Here is a 21431-nt window from a genome sequence, read left to right as displayed (position 1 = left end):
ATCGATTGACTCAAAGTCCAACCAAATTGGACGACCAGACACCCGTGCAGACTCACTCAATCCAGACCACAATTTGCAACAAAAGATTATCAAACGGAAGCGAGACCACGACGGCGCGAATATTAAAGCAGCACAAAAGGGGCGAGTGGTGCGTAAATTTCACTAATTACTTTCCCTTTCCGTTTGAACTTACCGTTAATGCGCTCGGTCAAACCAAGGACCGAAGACTCTGCTACTGTCTCCTTTGCCATCAAAAATAAAAGGAGAAAAATATTCAAATAACACCCTACGTTTCAGTAATTTATAATTAACACCGTCGTTAAAAAAAACGGAGCCTTTCTTTTTTGTTTGCTTTAACACCTTTATTTTGCCTATAATTTTCATATTGCATCATCCGAGTTAATACTAATAGCTCTCTAATAAACGCTGTTAGACTTTGTATTATTTTCAATTCTCTTGTTTTATTACTTTCAAAAGAATACTATTACGTAAGATATTTCAGTACATCAGTAGGTGTCATATAAGTATTACAAGTAACTTAAAAAGATATACCCATTAGGATTTGGGCACCTAATCCAAGATTAGGAAGCTAAAATCCCGAGAAAAGCAGGGCGTTTCGGTCATTCTCTCTCTAAAGCCCCCACTACTCCTCCTCAAAAGAAGAGAGAGAAAGAGAGAGGAGGGTGAGGGTGCTCGATCACCTCCTGTTACAGTTACAAAGAGAATCTATCCAATCGACTAGCAATAAAGGACTACTCTCCTCGTGAGCAATCTCAGACACTTCTGTACAAAACCATATTAGAAATATAGAAACAAACATACGCGTCTCTCCTTCCTCCTCTTCCTCCCACCATTAACTCCTAACTCCTCTCCCGTCGCTCTAAAACTTACAGTGCAGAAGAGAGGTATTAGAATGAGAGAGAGAGAGGAAGGGATGAGCTCGAGAGGAGGGAGGATGCCGACGTGGAAGGAGAGGGAGAACAACAAGAGGAGAGAGAGGAGGAGGAGGGCAATTGCGGCAAAGATATTTACTGGGCTGAGGACGCTTGGGAATTATAAGCTACCCAAGCACTGCGATAACAACGAGGTGCTCAAGGCGCTCTGCGCCGAGGCTGGATGGATCGTAGAGCAAGATGGTACCACCTATCGCAAGGTCTGGTCTTTCTCTTCTCCTCTCCTCACCTCTCCTCTCATTTGGGTCTTCCCTTTTCTTCTCCTTTCTTTCTTTGAATAGACTTGGAGTTGTGAGAGTACTCGAGAATCGATTGATCTTTACCCAAGTCGGGATTTTGATGATGGTGGGTCTTGGAGCTTGTGACAAAATATGGCGCATAGAAATAGTGATGACAATTTTGTCCGATTTTATGATGGTTTAGTTTGTACCTTTTCCGAGAGAAATTAGATAGAAGTACTTGTTGAATCAATTAAGATGTTTTTTCCCCCTCCCCCAATCTTATAATGTTCCCCATGCCAAATGTCTGTGTTTATTAATTCGTTGGGTGCTTTGTTTTTAGATCTTTCAGCAAATTGATCTGATGATCCGTAATAATCGAACTAGGCATTCTTAGAATAGCCTACTTTTTGGGAGAGTTATTCTGATGATTTCAAGCATCTACTATTCGGTTTGCTGTGCTCATTTTCTTTATTTCTAAATTGTTTACTAGTTTGAGCTACTTTATAGTTCTAAATTGCCTTAAATATATTAAAGTTTGCTCCTCTTATATACTTTATGTCCTTGTTGTCCTGAAAAAAAATGCTGATCAAGATTATAACAAAAAGAAGTAGACTTTAAGCATCTCTTTTTTCTTTTGACTGTTCTTTTAGGCCAGTCTTCGCTGCATCTTTCCCATCATGATGGTGCGTTTCTATTGGTTGGGTTGTGGAAAATTGTCTCTTTACTATCGAACTTTCTTTCCTTTGCTCTCTCTCCCTTTGTTTCCATCACCCAGAGCATTTGATTTCACATTGGTCTTTCTTCTTTCTAATCGTGCTTTAGAGAGGAGAGGAAGAAAGTGAGGTAGCGAGCTAGCGTTGGCATTTAAAAGTTCCCACACCTTCAAGATACTAAAGGAAAGATTTAAACTTGTTCAGTTGACTCGTGATTTGGTCATCACCTGCAATAGTTATAATGGCATGTTAAAGTCTTATCCTACACACATCTTCGTTGCCATACTCGAATGTAGTTATGAAGATCTTATCTTGTCTATACAAAATGATGCATGAATTGAGCTCATTCATTAATGACTCTTTGACAGGGATGCAAGCCACCTCCACCACCTCCAGAGGCTGCCACTGGGGTCCCCTCAAACATTAGCCCATGCTCCTCCTCCCACCTTCTGAGCCCACCCTCATCTGCCTTTCCAAGCCCTGTCCCTTCTTATCATGCAAGCCCATCGTCCTCGTCCTTCCCTAGTCCAAACCGTCTCGATAACTCGAACCCAACTGTCAACCCTTCTTACCTCCTACCCTTCCTCCAAAACCTCTCCTCCCTTCCCAATCTTCGCATTTCCAATAGTGCACCGGTGACTCCACCGCTCTCCTCTCCAACCGCGTCTCGCCCACCTAAACTTCGGAAACAGGATTGGCCCTATACCGCATTTCGCCACCCACTCTTTGCTGTCTCCGCCCCCACGAGCCCCACTCGAGGCCGCTACCATGGACACCCTGCTGCCATACCCGAATGCGATGAGTCTGACGCCTCCACAATTGATTCCGGACGGTGGGTCGGCTTCCAAATGATGGCCCCAGCATCACCAACCTTCAACCTTATCAACGCAGGAGTCCCGCTCATGAAGAGTGAGGCAGGTGCTACAGGAGGGGTGTCGGAGAAGGGACGCGGTGGTGTGGAGTTTGAATTCGAGAATGGAAGAGTGAAGGCGTGGGTGGGAGAGAGGATTCACGAGGTTGGGGTAGAGGATCTTGATCTCACATTGGGAGTAGGCAGTGCTGGCACTAAATGAAGGTTGTTCACCTGCCACCTTGTCGTCGTGCTTCATGGATTCAGATTCATCTTGATGACTCTGAGATTTACGTTTGTTCACATGGTGCTCGGTTAACTCCTTAGTGTAATTATGTTGCTTCCATGCCGACGTTTTTCTTTTTCATTGCTTTCAATCCAATGGCATTGTGTTCTCAGCTCATAGTTTGGCAGCAATTGCATTTAAGTCTATATGTATATCTGTGATTAAGTCTGATGCTGTTGCTGCTGCTGCTGCTAGTTGTGTAAATGTTGAGAAAGAATGTGGAGGCAACTTTCCTCAGCTCCAACGATCAGTGCTTGTAGACTTGTAGTCTATTTGACACGGCATCATTTGATTAATTATTTATCAAAATGCATTTCAATTTTCTCTGGGATATTCTCAATTGATCAATTGGACTGAAGCTTTCATGTCCTTCAGTAAAAACATTTAGAAAAGAGAACGAAGTTAATTGCACTAGTGATACCAATCTTTCTTTTACTTTGGTAAAGTTTAAGATGGTGTACACATTGCTGAAGATATGCGTGCATTATAAACCTCAAGTGCCACTTCTACGGAAATCAAAGTTGTAGAAAAACTGCAAAGAGCTGCATTATTTGCTCATAGTATCAATGGTTGCCCAATTTCACTTTGAAAGGCATAAACAATCTTAGGTCATCTATTTGTTGGAACTTTTTTTCTGGAACTCTGATTGATTCATCAAGATAAAATTCAATTAGGGCTTCTGATTCCTTCCCTCTTGACATCTCTTAGTAAATAGAGCATCAGGAGTGGCAATTGAAAGCAATAAATTTTCTAATGGAGAATATAACTCCTTGTATCTTTACCATTTTCTTGAAAGCAATAAATTTAGTACTCTCTCAAAAGATTGAGATGCTTGCTGGATTTGCTCAACTTTTATTTTTTTATTTTTAAAGAATAACATAATTCCTTTTGCCTTTTATTTGCTTGAAAACTTAGTAGCCTCTCAAAAAAATTGAAATGCTTGCTGAATTTTGTAGACTTCTTCTTTTTTATAATGAGCATAATATTCTTTTTTTTTTGTGCCTTTTACTTTTGCTCGTAAGAAATATTTCCTAAACATACTAACAGTAGAAGCACAGTTGAGACGCTTCAGTACAATTAGTTAAAGGGGTTGTAGTTATCTGGCAATCATTTATTTCCTAACCAAGTGAGTGGCTTGTTGGGTAGAAGGGACACAATAGAGAACTTATTCCATGTGAGGAGTGCCTGTGTTAGGCCTGCAGTAGCTGCTGCTTGTGTTTATGATAGAGCTCATCTACCAAACACCCCTGAAATCCTCACCTCAAGAACTAGAGTTGGGACCAATGAAAGACCCACATCAACTAATCTGAAGCAGCCCACCATCTTTAAAGGACCAAATGAATCTCCTATCAGGGTTTTCTATCAGTGTCTGTTAATTTCACTCTCTGATCTTTGTATAGAGATACATCAGGTATAGGCGTTAACGAAGAACAAATGAAGGATATCAGAGAATATCTTGATTTGTTTGTTCTTCAACATCATAGTGACCAAAAAAAAAAAAAAATTGAAGTTAGAAGCTTTCTCTTATCTCCACAAGTTTACTGATACAATTAGAGATGTCTTTTGGCGTATCATAGAACTCTTTTGCCTAGTCTCAAGTTTGATTAGGAAAGGATAGGAAGGTGACAAAACCTTCTTAATTCCTTAATAAGAGTATTCCATATGTTTTTGGTGGCAAGCATCAAATTTGGAACATCCCACAAAGATAGCAATTTGCAATTATTATGTCTTTTGTACGGATCAGTGAATGATTGGCTTTGTGCTTCACAAAGCTCCAACAAACAGTTGATGACGGGGAAGGGCCCAAGATCCTCTGTTACCTGGCCATGAAGAGCACAATTTAGAATAATCAACATTGACCACCGTTGAAAACTTCATCATTGAAGCATAATTTAATTTCAGGAAATTTAACAAAAACGTTCTGTATTTTTCTTTTATTTATTATTCACACGCGAGTATTTAATTATTTTAATTTTTTTAATGAATATCTACTATATATATATATATAAGTTAAATTAACTATAGATATAAAATAATCTAAATAACATTGAGTAAGTTTTGTAAGGTTAATGTTAGAGTTAAAGGGGAATCATAGTTTAAGATCAAAGTAGAGGTATATTGGGGTTGTTCTTTTTTTCTTTTTTTAATTTTCAGAATTAATATATTTAGCTTCTGTTGGATGAAAATTAATGCAGGATATTTTGGAAGCATTAAAAGCAAAATGTGAGGATTGGATAAAGGATATTTACAAATGACACCTTATATTATATTTATCTTATGATTCACACACTATTTTGAGAATTTTGTAGCACCACTCCACTTTTTCTCTCCACCATTTTCTCTTACTTTTTAAATTTTTTCACCATCTCTCTACCTACCTCCTTCACCATTGTCGTCCTCGCCTTTCCTCATCATCCCCCATTCTCCTCCTCCTCCTCTTCTTCTTTGGAAAGAAAAAAAAAATAAAAAAGCCAGGGGTAATTTAGATATTTATAAATTATTTTTTATATTTTAACCGAATTTTTTTTTCTAGTATCATCTAAGTTAATTTGGATTGTTAAATAAAAATTATAGAGAAAAAATAAGAGTCAAATTATAAAATCTTTAAAGATGGGGTGTGAATTATAAAATTGATAAAATATAAGGTGTGATTTATAAAAAACTCTAAATATAAATTTTTTATAAATTTCCTATTACTTTAAGTCATAGTGTGAGAAAACATAACATGTTGAAACAAAAATAGAAAGGATTGTTATGAGCATTGATTCGTATTGTCATTAAAAAAAGTACACTAAAGTTGTCTTTCGTAAAAAAAGAGTAAAACGAGACAAAAATAGACGCCGTTGCCGGGGATCGAACCCGGGTCGTCCGCGTGACAGGCGGAAATACTTACCACTATACTACAACGACTTCGTTGAAGGAATCCAAATATATTCTTACTAAACGTATAAAATGACATATTCTGATAAAGAATGGAGTATCTAAAGCGCCGGATTACATCATTTACGCATATACTAACGTACTGCCTCCTATCTGTTATATTCCTTTATTTTGTGTAACTTATATTGTTATCCTTTATAAAGAGTGGAATATCTTTTTTTCTTTTTCTTTTGAAGGTAGAAGAGTGGAATATCTAAGCACCGGAGTTGCTTATATTTTCTGTATGCTCTTCCTGAATGCACTATGAAAGTATATATCGACATCAAGACTTGATCACAACTCACAACTACTCAAAAAATACTTCAAATAATAGCTGATTAAATACAATAGGTGTCTGTTCCTGCTACTCCATGAAAATAATCCAGAGCTCACAAAGCATAAGACAGAGGTACATCAGTGCAAACCGTGAGAAAACTCATCAAGCATTTGACATCTTAGGGAATGAAGAGCATCGGAAGAGTAACTCGATAACTGCATCGATCAACAAAAGTTACACGTAAAGAAAGATACGAGTTTTGTGGGCACTTACACCAAGAACAGCACAAACCCTACCATAGCTTCCTTTCAATGAGGATCTCTTGGATACTGCATATTGGCAAGCTATTACTTCTGAATTGCATCCTGAGACTTGTTCGTAGCTTTTCCGGTGAAAAAAAAGAAGCGCCTCAAACCCACTTGCTGCCCATTGGTGGGATATAAACAGCAGGACAATGAACCACTTACCTCTCCTTCAAAGCAATGGAACTGGACCTTCTAAACTCCCATGATGAAAGGCACCCTTTTAAGGGAGAGGGGAGGAACAGACAAGATGCTGAAAGTGGCCTCTGGCGCATGGAGATTGAAGAAAAGCAGCTTAGAGCACTTGTCAACCTTCTTTTCTCACCATCTTCAGCATGGTCGTCTGGATCTTGGTGAATAGCAGAAATCTTCAAGGCCTCAGGAAGAATGCAGTTGCAGACAGCGCCTGAAAAAATGATGTAACATTTATTTAACTTGAGTTATTCAAGACAACAAGTGTGGGCTAATTACCATAAATAGATGAGAGATAAGACTATAATTACCAAAAGGACCTCATAGCCAACCAGATTCTTAAGGATGATTTGACAAAGCTAGACCTGTAACCCTATATCACACAGGTTCCCCACTTCAGCCAAATCACAATGCAAGTCTATATATTATCACTTCTTTGAATCACAAAGTGATGGTAAGAATTGTTCCTTCCTACTTGGCAACATAGTACATTAGTGAACAATTTCTGAAGGCTAGCATATGCAATCACATGAAACGTGGGGAAGTGTCCATTAGGATGAGAATTTCGATCATTAATATTGGATCAACATTGAACGTCAATTATATAACACATGTATATGGGAAGAAATTATTAAGAATATAAGTACCGATATCGGTATCGGCAACTCAAAAAAGGAGCAATGCATATGGATCATATTGGCTGCTTTGTCAAATCGGCTAAAACAAACCAATTTCAGCCAAAACGAATTGGCCTCGGCCAGACCTGATCCAGAGAAGTACCTGAAAACCAACTACTTGTAAACTTATACTGTTTCTGTCAAAACGCCTGAAATGGCTTAAATCAACCAAGCATCCAAGTCGAATAAACTAAATAGGGCCTACGTGACTCATAGGATTTTTCATCTGGTAAAGCACGACCTACCTCCCTCCCTGCCCCCTCTTTTCATCTGTTGTGCTCCTCCCCTTTCTCTATCATTTCCAATGAACTCTGAGAGGCAGCAAATTAAATAACCTTCCGCAAATTCGACAACTAGAAATTTACTAGTACACTGAAAGAGAGGAAAAAAATTACGCAAGTCTCTTTTTCAATTGTTATTAGTTATTATCACAAGTTGGTGCCCATTTGCATGCAGTGACCAAGTACCAAGTTAGTACCATCATCTAATTGTTTGGAACTTATTCATATAGAACTAATAGATTGGTAATGACTCCTAAAGACAGGAAGCCCATCAATTATGATATTAGGTGGCACCATTACAAGATAGTCAGGAATGATTGAGATAGAAGACATGCCTCTATTGTGTTAAGGAGATGAGTAGTGTGGTAATCCACTTAAAAATGTTTGACTGGGATGAGGCAACGTAGTTCCATAACCGTAGGTAAGCAAAGAAATTAGATTACAGATGCGGGACTACATAAATATGAAGGATAAAAACAACAAAAATAGAAAAGAAAAACTAAAATGATTTGTAAGGAGCATTAAGATCTACTACACATTGAACTCGTTGGCATGACAATGTGGAAAGTAATGAAAATGAAAAGGAGAACTAAGAATTGCAAGCAAACTAACAGACAAACACACATGTAGGAATCGATCCGCTGATTTGGATTCGGCCATGTTAAAGGAAGTGTTGCCTGTGGGAGTAGTAGTGCAAGTCCTAGCAAGAGCTAGATCTTCTAGCAAGAGGGACAACTTAGATGAAGAACTTTAAGTACTGCTATAATTGACTCCTACTTCATACTTGCATAGCATAAGGGGGTGGACATGGAAAGATAAAGACAGCAATGAGTCAGATAAAGAACATAAAGAACAAGAATCTATTTAAATCAACACCTCCACTTTTTAATTTAATCACCAAAAAATGCTTGTGCTAGGTCGGACCTAATGAAGACGAACAGACTTGCACATAGAATATTTTGTTTAGTTTAAAAAAAGAAAAAAGAAATATTTAAAATACCTTTCTATTATCTTCTGAAAAAAGAAATATTTAAAATACCTTTCTATTGTCTTCTCCTTCCTCTCCCTACTATTCCCAAGTCATCATTCAATCTCACCCATCAAAACCTCTACCTTATTTTCCTCTATACCATTAATCATAGTGATTGTTCTCCTATTACAAACTAGATCTAGAACGATCCATACGTAAGAAAATTATCATAATTTTTATGGTGGTAGCCTCAGAAGTTAAGATTCTAATAGTTTTAGTTTCACCTAACCCAAAAATTAGATGAAAAAATATAAATAAAATAATGAAGGAATGTCAGATTATGACAGATTGATAAATATTATGGCAGTCGTAGGAAGGTGGCAGACAGCCAAGGTTGATGGTGGACGGCTGTAAAGTAGGGTTGATCGTGGTGAAGAATGGTGGCTAGGATTTAGATGCTTAGAAGGATTCTATAATTACAATTTACTCTTATGAAGATAAATACGAATTAACGACTACAATAAAATAGTAAATGCATTAATAATAAAATAACTAAACTCATTTATTTCTCAATACTTGGATTGTTAAACAAAGAAGCCCAGCTCCACTATATATAGAGATCGGGTATAATGAGTCCTACTCGGACTAACTCTAAAAGTTTATACGACTCAAATGAAGACTTGCGTTAAACTAGCCCTAAAAATTTATACAACTCAAATTAAGAGGCTTACATAACTTAATTGAACTTGTTTTAGTGACTTAAATGATTTAACTAAACTTGTATTTAAGGGCTTACATAAATATGATCCAATTACCACTAGTATATCATCTTCCCTCATTAGTTGGCCTGACTTGGGTCCATGAAGCAAGTCAAGGATTCCATTTGGCGCCAGTATGTGTTGTGTAAGCCGACGGTCGACAAGGCACATGTGCTAATAGCAAATTTGCCAAAACAAAAAGATGGTGGGGAGAGATATTGGAGAGAGATGGAAAGAGGGAGATAGCGAAGGAGCTTACCTCAGTCAAGAGCCCTCATCTCTTCGAATGGAGAAGATGATGACTCCTTGCAATGTGCCCAGGATTAAAGAATATGCCTCCTCGATTGATCGGAGAAGACAATTGAGCGAATTGTCTTAATTGACGATCCACAACTTATAAAAAGATATGCCTAAATGGATCTAACTTATAATTGGCGATGGTATGGCAAATCATTGCCCTTCTCCGACTACTGTGTAAGAGTTTGAGGGGCCTCATACCATAGGAGAACACCACTAAAAAGTATTTCGTTGGACGCCTTGCCACAGCCGGATAAATCAACATATTGCTGCTTCGTCAGGTATTCAAGAGACCATGATGTCCAGTTTCTGGGTCATTGCCTGACTTTCTCCATCGCCTTGATCTTTTGGAGGATGTCTGTTGGCACACCTCCCCTCCCCCTACTAATAGACTTGCAACATAGAATATTTTGTTTAGTTTAAAAGAGAAAAAAGTGAAATATTTAAAAAGCCTTTCTCTCATCTTCCCCTTCCCCTCCCTACTATCCCCAAGTCGTCATCCAATCTCACCCATCAAAAGCTCTACCAAATTTTCCTATACACCATTAATCATAGGGATTGTTCTCCTCCTCTTTCCCACAAGTATATAATCTTCCCTCATTTGTTGGTCTGACTTAGGTCCATGATGTAAGTCAAGGATCCACTTGCCGCCGATATGTGCTGTGCCAGACAACGATCGACTCAGCACATGTCATGCTGATGGCAAATTGGATAAGAAAAAAGATGGTGGGGAGAGATATTGGAGAGAGAGGGAAAAGGAAAGGGAGAGAAAGAGAAAGGGAGCTTACCTCAGTCAAGAGCTCTTGCCTCTTTGAATGGAGAAAATGATGACTCCTTGCAATGTGCCCAAGATCGGCGAATATGCCTCCATGATCGATAGGAGAAGATGATTGAGCAGATTGTCTTAATTGATCCCACAACTTATAAGAGGATCTGCCTAAATGGATCTAACTTATAATTGGTGATGATTAGGGCCAATAAATGCCCTTCTCCGATTGCTGTAGAAGAATCTGAGGGGCCTCCTACCACTAAAAGGCATTTCACAGCCTTTTACCTTGATTTTTGGAGGGTGTCTGTCAGTGCACCTCCCATACCACCAAGTATGCCTTGTATCAATCACTTGGTGAAATATGATCAATTAGTTTTAGATGGGTTAGTGATTTTCATTTTTTTCTATGCAAGTAAGATTTTCCATTTTAAAAAACGTGTCTTGATGTGTTAGCCGTGTTTTACTTTTCCTATTTGTATTCGACTTTTGATTTTTTACTCTCACTTGATTTTCTGCTCATCGATTTAAGTTCAATTTTTATAGTTATAGTAGTATTAAGCAAGGTTCCCAGTTTCGGCCGATCCCGAGTGGGATCGGCCGAAACGGATCTAGCCGATCCCGATCCCAGCCGAAACCAGTCAGTTGACTGGTTTCGACTGCGGTTTCGGCCGTTTCGGCCGATCCCGACCGAAACGAGTGGGAACGGGTCGGATCCGACCCGGGGGACATCAATAATTAATGTCCCCACCCCCCCACCTGCCTCTCTCCCTTTTCTCTCTCTCTTTCTCTCTTTTCCTCTCTTTCCTCTCTTTCTCTCTTTTCTTTCTTTCTCTCTTTTCTTTCTTTCTCTCTTTCTCACGGATCTCTTACTCTCTTTCTCACCTATGACTGAATAGTGAGTAGATCTCCATCTCTCCTAGTGATCTCGACCTCCGGCGACGTTATCCGACGACCTCGATCTCCAAGAACCTTCGGTAAGTTTTTTTCAGTTTTTTTTTTCCATTGTGAGTAATTATTATTTCTTATTTTTTTATAATTTTTTCTAAATTTTTAGAAATTTCTCTAATATTTTTAATAATATTTAGAATTTTATTTAATTAAAATAGTCCGATCCGATACAGGCGGCCGATACGGCCGATACGGCCGATACAGCCGATACGTATCGTTTTTTCGGACGGCCGATCCCGATCCCGATACCGATTTTTGGAACCTTGGTATTAAGTTTTTATCTCCTACATGGTTTTGGTTTTCAAGTTTGATTCCCATTTGGTTTTTTTGAACCTAATATGACTCAATTTTTGTAATCCAATTAAGATTTGATTTTTGATTTTGACATGAAATTTTATTTTCTATATCTCTAAATCTAGTCAAACTAGAAATCATATTTCCTCCAACATATTATCAGACAATACACATCAACAATCAAAATCCAGTAAAATTCAGAAAATAAAACTATGAGCAAGAATGAAATACCACTGTGTTATAATTGCTGCCTTTTCTTTTCCTTCTCTGTGCTGCCTATGTATAGAGACAGTAATACTGGTCATGATAATTAAGCAATATTCCAACTTCCAAATATACCAAAGAAGATCAATACGTGTGTCATAGTACCAAGAGTAAAAGTAACCCAGAATGCATGAGGTTAAAGATTCTCCTATTACTAAGCAAAGCAGTAAGAAGATGTACTACCTATCCGGGCAAGCCGATTCACCCATTTGGGAATTGAATTGCCTGTCAGTTTATAACAGATATCCTTGCAGAAATGGTTGCAGTTCTTGGTGATCAAATGATAAGCATCTCCGTGGTAGTTAACTGATTGAAGCTCCATGAACTCTCTAACTTGAATAGGGTCTAAGCACGTAGTACCAATAAGTATTGATTTCCTGAACCTGAAGCCTGGACACTGACGAGGTTCGACCTCAAAGACCCCACTCATGGAATAGTCATGTGCTCCAAATGCATATTCCACGCCATAAACTGCAAATTGTAGAACATATATTTCTAAATATTTCATTCTGCAATCAACAAAACTATGAACCTTTGGGCTATGCCCATTCATTCGAAGGGCATTCTCAATATATTTATTTGAATCAGTTATATAGCAACAAAATTTGATATTACTAGGAGTAGATAATGTCACTTAAATCTTGTTAAGTGATTCGTTACATATTCCCAGTAACATTACTAGGAGAAGGATATCATCTAGTATGACCTTCAAATTCATAATTCATATCACACAATAACATCTTAGAGTCAATATTTCTACAAATAGAATCTTATAAGATATCTTCAATTTATCTTTGGACACTTAATAAAAATTCTGTAGTGCATGTCCTCATATGGGCAGAGTTCCAAGATGACACGTGTATGCTAAGATTGAGTGTTTGCAATAAGAAGGAAAAGTTAGTTCTTTCATGGTCAAGCCCTCTAGTTTGTATCATCCAGAATAGTTATACAAAAGAAATCCCTTTAAAACTTGAAGTTATAATCATTGATCAAAATAAAAAATAATATCAACAGAAATCAGAAAGAACAATAATTAGTTTGATATACAAAATAAATTCTATTGGGAGCGGTGCGTTTCATAAAAAAATAACAAGTTTGAGATAGGCAACATATGAATGGAACCTCATTTATTAATGAGTCAACTTGAACAAAGTAAGGGCAATCAACAATACCTTCAACACCTGAATGAAAGATCCCAAGACCTGCCCAATACACATAGCCATTCATGGGTGTCAAATCATATACATTGAGATAAACCGGTGCATTTCCTCTTATTTCACTGGCTGAACGGACCTTTGAAAACATACAAAAACGGGTGGCAGATTTCCGGCCCAAGTGAAGAGGCATGAGGGACTTCCAACCCTTTTTTGAGCCCAACTTCATTTCCCTACAAATGTGACAAGAAAACAATCATTTCTTACTATTTCTTTAAAACATAAGCATCACTTGACCTGTCAGCCGACAGGATCTTAAAGAGAGAGTAATGAATGCACTACATGAAGCTTTCCAACTACTTTAGAAAACTAGGAAAGACTACTTGCAACACTAATCTAGTTTTAAAGAAAAGATAGAAAGGATGAGAAAACAAAATAGAATGTTTTCAAGTTAGCGGATTACCAAAATCCCCTAAATTTAATTGTCTCGCTATATTTCCTTGTACTTTGGACTAAATTGCAATTAATAGGTTTTTCATCCAAAGTTATCAATATTCGCCATCTTGAAAAACAATCAATTTACCCCGTGAACTTTTATTTTTATATTACCAAGTCACCTTGAACTTTCTCTCCGAATACATATTTATTAGACAAAATCAGGGGCATATAAGTTATTTTGTCATCTCTGTAATGACATTTGTATTTGTAGTTTAGTCAAAAGTTTAAGAGGGCATAGTGATACAAAACAAAGTTTAAAGAATTTTTGTCCAAAATACAAAGGGCTAAAATGTATTTAACCCTAAAAATTATCTCCAATGAAAATTGTAAATTGAATCTATACGTAATAGCCATCTCTTAACCGAATAGATTCCACATGCAAACTTTACACTCATCCCCAAATTGTTATTCTCTAATAATGAACATTAAGTTTTGGTAAAAATCAGATTGCCAACCATTTTCAATTTAGATATTTGTCATAAATGATAGTCAATACAAAAGTGCCATCTTTGTTATCCTAACCTTAAAAATTCCACAAATCCTCCAAGATTTTGTCAGAATTCTTAGCACAGGCATTCATGTTTATGTGAAGGTGAAAGGTGGTAATTAGGTACTATGGTTCATCTTGAAGATTTTTGACTTTTGACTAACCTGACATTGGTTAGTTTATTTACGGACAGCTATCTCACCATGATTTCAATATAATGACATATAATTCCAATGACAAGACCATCTTGATTTTGTATGTTATTTTTATCGCTCATAAGTATTTAGTAATACACAATGAATAAACTATGGTCCCTTAGTGAACGACTGAACGTAGTGATATATAAAAACACAAACCATTGCCCAATGAGATTTCAGTTTTACCTTTTTACTTCTTAAGGGGCAATGCAAATATTAACATCATAGATCAAGTCACACCAACATACAATTCCAATCAAACAAGCTTGTCAAGAAGAACAAAATAAAATCTCCAAGCAGTACAATGTGAGATATAAGTGGCACATAGAATCAATGTGAACAAGCCCAATTATTGAACAAACTAGCAACTCAAAGCTCATCTGAAGTCAAGATTTAAATTTGAGTAAGTTGTGAAACACAAAAAGGATATTGACATCATTTATTTCAGGGATTTTTACATAATTGTCACTAAAAATGGTAAGATATTATAATAGCCACTACATTCTTCAAAATATCATAATTGTCATCAAAATTATTGAACTCTATCAAAAATGGTATCCCTTCAGTTTAAATCTATTTAATCACTATTAAATTGAACTTAGATTAAAAAAGGACTATTTCCTTGTATAATTTGCTTAAAATGGTTCAAAAGTTATCTAATTTAGCTAATATCATTGTCTAACAAAAGAAAACCTTTTTTTTTTTGTAAGCAAAAAGATTCAGTGATAATTTTTTGCATTCTAAATTTCAAGAAAGAAGGAAATAAAGTCATTTATATATATTCATTAAATTAAGTTATCAACAACCATCTATTAAGAATATTATATAATATTCTGTCAAAAACTAAACATAATGACATTTCTTAAAGGATTCAATGATTTCGGTGGCAATTATGGTTTTTGAAAATGTAGTGGTTATTATGATATTTTGAAGAATGTAGTGGTTATTACGATATTTTGAAGAATGTAGTGGTTATTATGATATTTTGAAGAATGTAGTGGTTATTATGATATTTTGAAAATTTTTAGTGGCAATTATGTAAAAAACTAAAAATCCCTTGTATTTAAGGTTGAGCCTGTCTATGCCATCTCAAATTAAAGTCCGATGTTGCGATCCCATCTTTCATGAAAGTTAATAAATTCCAGTAAAATCAGGATTTGAACACCATTTATTAGCATCAATTTTTTAATATGACAATACATTTGCAAAATATAGAGCATCATCTTCAGATGGAAGTTGAAACTTTAAAATTTTCCACTTAAGAATAAATGAGGCCAACTTTAAAGAGCAATTTAAAAGAGTTAGATCAAAATTCAAATTAATCCGGGCATCAAAATATCATCTTCCTTAAATGAAAAAATTTCAAAGTTGTACAAAAGATGGAAACAAATTAAATGGAAAAAAGATTGTAAATTGATATCACAACAAAGACAGTAAGGCTTGTCAATACGCATCGTGTTGTTAAGTTCTAGTTCATGATGGTGAAGTTGATTCTAAAACATGCTTTCACATGTGACTCAATGGGCATGGGACATCCTTTATTTGATTAAAAATAGTGAAGTCATCCCTAGAGCAAACTACAAAAAACAGAGTTAGCAAAATACAATATTATGGAACCGCATGAACTACAAGACTACCATGACCATAATTTCGTAAAGCAGGCACATAGGCTGCATATGCAGCCACATAGGTGGTGGCAGTTAGTTAATTGTCCCACATGTTCATTATGCGGTCCTTATATTCAGCCCAACCATATATAGGCTGCATATGCAGACTGCATTCGCATATGTGTGTGCATGTGAAAACGATAAGTTGTAGTGTTTAGCAAAATTTTCAAAGGTGCTGGCGGTACGCAAGCTATCACTCCTGGACAACAGTGCATAGGCAATATGTAGGTGCACACGCTGATGCCAATGCAGTCCAGAATTCTTAATATATATATATATATATAATTAGTAATAAACTAGTTTATGTATAAATGTAAAAGTTTAATTTCATGACAGTGGCAAAAAGATAAGGTAAAACAGACAAATGCGTCTCTTTAACCAAAACTATTTCATGACAGTAGCATTTCTACAAAGTTAATTTAAAACTTGTATTTTATTTCATGATAGTAGCTTAGTCCTATTTAACCTTTCTCTCAATTCCATCTAAGGAAGCTTTTAGGGCAAATGAACAATCATCTCAATGTCATCTGATCTATAATTCAGAAGATAAACCAAAACGAAAATAAAGACAAGAAAACCCGTTTGGAATGAGAGCTAACAGCTAAAGAGAGGGCGAGAAGGGTATGAAAAAGAGCTAACAATTAGAGAACGAGAGCAATGAGGAGAGAGATAAATGGGTTAAAATGAAGAACCTTTGAATCCTTGATTCGAGCAGTGAGATGAAGCTAGCCTTCGGCTCTGAAAGGAGAGGGAGAAAGAGAACGAGGAAGACGAAGTGATCTGCACTGGAGATCTAATGGAGGAAGACAAAGTGATCTGCACCAGGAAGACGAAGGGTTATCCCTTCGACAGCAGTCGAGTCGCCGGCCATCGGCGACCGTGGACGTCACTACTCCCGGCGTCGCACGAGAAAATCGAAGAGGATGAAGGAAGGTTTAGGCACTAGGGATTTCGATTTGGTGAGGGATATGAGTTTTCATTTTTTATCTTTTTGATTACTTACATTTTAACCGCATCACTCGGCATCACTCAGTCTCACACGCGCCTACGCCCTACGCGAAAGAGACGAAGTGTACAGATACACCTGTATTTAGAAAAACTCGATCTACGTGTATAAAATAGGATATAAAAATCAGCTTTTAGTTTATAAAATTTTATAAATCACACTTTATTTTATTTATTTTATTATTCACTCCGTTTTTAAAGATTTTATAACTCGATCTCTCATTTATTTACTATAATTTTTATTTAATATTCTAATGTTGCTTTGACTAACTGATATTAACTCCGTTTTATGGGTTCTTGTTTGAAAAATAAAAAATCATGATGGTGAATGAAGCTTGGTAGGAAGAAGTGGAAAACCTCATTGAGCAAAATATAAACAGTCACCTCCCAATCTTTATTTTTCTGATTGATGAGCTGAAAATAGCTAAATGTTACACCGGGAGGCCAATTACAATGCTTTATCTTGCCAAAGGATGGCCTCAAGCTCCTCCGGCAATAGGGTATTAGTACCCTAGCAACACCTATTACCAACTCTCCTCATAAGCCTTCCTAACTAATCCACCACTCTATTACCCTCTCTATGAGTATGAGAGAGCACAACCTTACTATATTTACTTATCAAACTCTGGCATTCAGCTATGATACCCCCTAAGTCTCCAAGGAGTAGCAACTTCACCTCTCATGATCCTCACCAATTCTTCAATATCAGTTTCAACAACAGCCTTAACCCCCGACCCATAACCTATTTGCAGTCCTAGCAAGATTGCACAAGCTTCACTGACGAGCAGGGAGTCTTTGACAGTTGCTTCAACTAAGGCCTTAATTAGTTTTCCTTCTGTATCTCTAATGATCACCCCAACACCACCCTGGTATTCTTTGTAATCGACGCCCCCATACGTATTGATCTTGATTCACCCTTCCTAAGGTGGCTCCCACCGCACGTTCCTTGTTGGCTTGTTTGAGTTCGGCTTTCTTTTCTTCTTTTCACCATACTCCTCAGCCAGGTGTACAGCCCTTTCGGCCGCAAGTTCTGGACGTAGATTATCACCTTAAAAAAATATTTCCATTCATCACTTTCCAAATAATCCACATGGTTGTCACTATTACTGTCTTAAGGAAATCATTTATGTCTTTATTTGCACACCATGTAGCGGTAATCCATTCCTCATCTATCCCACCGGCGATATCGTAGTCGACTTTCAGAATCTCCACCACCTTCTCATAGGTTAGCCTTGGCAAATCTACAACCAAAAAATAAGTGACTTGCAGTTTCCTTGAAGAGTCCGCACAGCCCACACTCTCCATCTGGCTCATAGTTGAACATTTTAAGATATGATCTAGTAGGCAGTTTCCCCCACAAAGTTTTCCACATAAAAATCCTAACATGAGGAGCTATAGCCAGCTTCCAAAGCATGGCCCATTTTGGCCAGACTTCTGAATCACCTTTTTTAACAAAGCGGTACATTAATTTGGCTTGAGCTTCACCATCTACAGCCGCGGTCCAAACCCACTGATCGTCCATATGCCTTGGTCCCATGCACGTAGTAGCAATTTGGAACGTCAAGTCTGCATGGAAGCAACGTAGGAGGCAGTCTACGTCCCACATCCCATGTCCCACTCCTCTAAAGCTCCTCCACTTTAGATTCGGTGGTGAATCTATTGACATCCATAATGCAAGGTAGGCGGGCCAGGGGCACCTCCGAGATCCAGGGATCCAATAGGATCGACGTATTTTTTCCATTACCAACATCACACTAGAAACCTTCGTGTAGCTCCTTCACTGCTTGCACCATAGCTCTCTATAGCCACGAAACCTTGGCATATCTCTGATTTTCCCAAATGGCCAACTTACCATATTTATTCAAGTCAATGTCCACCCACGGTGTCCATCAATGGTGAATCAAACTGACACGTGCTTGCCGAGGATGGCCTGCTTCGCTGCTCGAAGACACCTTATACCCAAGCCACCTTTAGGTTTTGTCTTGGTGAGAGTCTCCCATCCAACAATGATGCAAACCCCTTCGATTTGCATTCTTTTCCCAAATGAAGGATCTAGCCACCTTCATGATAGCTTCAAGGATTGAGTCAGGCAACCACATAGAGCCCATCTAGTAGTAGGGGATGGAAGTGAGCATGGCTTGCACTAAGGTAATTCTTCCGGCAACCGACAACGCACTTCTTTTCCAGCCAGCTAGCTTGCGTTTTACTCTATCAATTAGCTCTTATTGGCCAAGGGCAAGGATCTAGCGATCGAAGATCCGCATGCCAACATAGTTGAAAGGCATATTCCCTTCCTTCAGCAGAAGTAACTCACAAAGCTTGTCCTTCTCACTAGTTCCTAGCAAATGTGGGAAGAAAATTTCTGATTTGTCACCGTTAACTCTCTAGTTCGTCAGCTTGGAATAGAAATCCAAAGTGTCAAGTAGAGCCATAGCATTAGACTCATTTGCTCACAAAACCACTAGTAAATCATCAGCATAAAGGAGGTGGGTCAGCTAGTTCTCCCCATATTGTAACCCCTGAATAGCACCTTTGTTGACCTGATCATTGAGGCAGGAAGTGAGCAGCTGGGAGCAAAGAATAAAGAGATATGGCAAAAGCGGATCTCCCTGCTATAATTCGCGATGAGACGTAATCCATTCAACTAGTGAGCCATTGATGAGGATGCCAAAACGAGGGGAGTAGATGCAGGCTTTAATCCACATTTGCCATCGCTTCGGGAATCCCATAACCTCCATAATATGGAAAACAACATCCCACAAGATCCTGTCATATGCCTTCTCCATATCAAGTTTCAGCATTATCAATGGCGGCTCACTATGAGTGCTCACCAAAGAGTGAGCAATCTCTTGAACAGCCAAGGTGTTATCTTGTATGGATCTTCCAAAAATGAAAGCTGCTTGTTCAGTGCCAATGAGCTTCGGTAGAACCACCTTGAGACGTTTAACTAGGATCTTAGCAATCATTTTGTAAATAGTATTGCACAACGCAATAGGTCGGTAGTCTTTCACAAGAACGGGGTTTTCCTTTTTCAAAATCAGAGTGAGGACAGTTCGCCAAGTTCGCCCCCATAGCGTCGACACAGAACCTTGGTTGAAGAACTTCTTCACAGCCACAATGATGTCTGCACCCATGAGATCCCAGTATGTAGTAAATGCTTCAGCTTGGAAACCGTTTGATCCCAACGTCTTGTTCCTCGGAAGGCTCCACATTGTCATCATAATCTCCTCCACCAAGATTGGCACAATAAGAGCTGCTGCCTCCTCCTTGTTAATCTTCAACAGTGGAGGGAGTCTTTGCCAAAGTTCATTTACATCCTCAGTTAGCACCACCGGACCCCAAAGTACCATGTAGTGCTCTTGGAAGCAAGTAGCAATAGTAGTAGGTTCGGTGACCCATGCTCCAGAGTCGTCTTGTATGCATGAAATACGGTTGCGCTGATTTTGAATCGTAGCAGTGAGGTGGAAGAATCTAGTGTTCCTATCCCCCTCCTGCACCTACTGGAGTCTCGAGCATTGCAACCACCAGATGTTAAGTTGCTGGCTCAAGGCACTCCTAAGGTTATAAGCAACCCTAAGCTGATTTAGCTTATTCTCTTCAAGTTGTCCAATAGCGTCGGCTGCCTCTAGCATAAGGATCTCTTGTTTGGCTCTATCTAGTTGAAGCTCTATGTTGCCAATCTTCGCCTTACTCCAATCCTTTAAGGCATATTTGGCAACAACTAGCTTATTGGCTAACACCTGCATGGGGCCACCATTACTCCTCTTGTTCCAAATTGACTCGAGGATGGTTTTGCATTCATCGTATTCAAGCCCAACACGTTCAAATATGTAGGGTCTTGTCACCTGCTTCTAGCCTTCATCACACTTGAGAAGGAGAGGGGCATGATCTGATGTCAATCGATCGAGATGTATCACTTTACTTTTCTTAACTCCTTCACACCAACACGGGTTGGCCATCACTTGGTCGAGCCGAACCCACATCCTGGCTGCACTCGCCCTATTGTTGCACCACGTGTAAGGCATTCCTTCAAAACCAAGGTCCTAGAGTCCAGCTTCATCTACAAAAGCCTGAAAGGCCTTGCCTTTGGCCTCAGCACCACTAGCTCCACATATTTCTTCTCCTCCACACTCAAGAAAGCATTGAAGTCACCCGCAATAGCCCAATGAGTGTCTGCCAAGCATACCGCAAGCAGCTCTTTCCAAAGTTCTATTTGTTCCTCAAGCTGGATTCTAGCATAGATGACTAAAAGGAGCCTAGTTTGACCTTCAAAGGGAGAGATCATGAGTCACATACCTAGATATGAAAATGATATCTACCTAGCCTATGCTAGCCCTCTAGAGGATGATCAGCCCTCCAAATGACCCAATAGCTGGTACACAAAAGTGCACCCATCCTCTTCCAAGAGCTCTAGCCACTACCTTACTCTTTCTACAGATCACATGGGTCTCT

The 21431-nt window shown here is 38.3% G+C and overlaps 2 protein-coding genes and 1 non-coding gene across 7 annotated transcripts; 1 reads left to right on the top strand and 2 right to left on the bottom strand.

Moving 5' to 3' along the window:
* Positions 1-742: 742 nt before the first annotated feature.
* On the top strand, positions 743-3349 carry LOC140786492 (protein BZR1 homolog 1-like). Its single transcript, XM_073134969.1, has 2 exons — positions 743-1153; positions 2256-3349. Exons 1-2 carry the CDS (start codon positions 914-916, stop codon positions 2958-2960), a joined length of 945 nt encoding a protein of 314 aa, XP_072991070.1. The 5' UTR covers positions 743-913; the 3' UTR covers positions 2961-3349.
* Positions 3350-5861: 2512 nt separating this feature from the next.
* Positions 5862-5933, bottom strand: TRNAD-GUC (transfer RNA aspartic acid (anticodon GUC)). The gene has a single exon. It is a non-coding gene; the product is annotated as a tRNA-Asp (tRNA).
* Positions 5934-6232: 299 nt separating this feature from the next.
* Positions 6233-16961, bottom strand: LOC140787361 (deSI-like protein At4g17486). Of its 5 annotated transcripts, none has more exons than XM_073136247.1 (6): positions 16667-16961; positions 13265-13358; positions 13144-13173; positions 12155-12442; positions 6687-6927; positions 6233-6601 (listed from the first exon to the last, which is right to left on the bottom strand). In XM_073136247.1, the coding sequence occupies exons 4-6, from the start codon at positions 12399-12401 to the stop codon at positions 6454-6456; spliced, it is 636 nt and encodes a 211-aa protein (XP_072992348.1). In that variant the 5' UTR covers positions 12402-12442; positions 13144-13173; positions 13265-13358; positions 16667-16961; the 3' UTR covers positions 6233-6453. The 5 variants fall into 5 exon arrangements, 4 of the variants coding, with proteins under 4 accessions (XP_072992348.1, XP_072992346.1, XP_072992344.1 ...); XM_073136245.1 differs by having other exon boundaries at positions 6233-6434; positions 6516-6601; positions 13144-13358; positions 16667-16960; XM_073136243.1 differs by having other exon boundaries at positions 13144-13358; positions 16667-16960.
* Between the last annotated feature and the right edge of the window lie 4470 nt (positions 16962-21431).

This window comes from Typha latifolia, chromosome 4, assembly GCF_019914945.1.
Source record: "Typha latifolia isolate L0001 chromosome 4, TyphaL0001v2, whole genome shotgun sequence".
Taxonomy (NCBI): Eukaryota; Viridiplantae; Streptophyta; class Magnoliopsida; order Poales; family Typhaceae; genus Typha; species Typha latifolia.
Note: the sequence above shows the minus strand (reverse complement) of the source record. Positions and strands in the feature narration are given on the sequence as shown.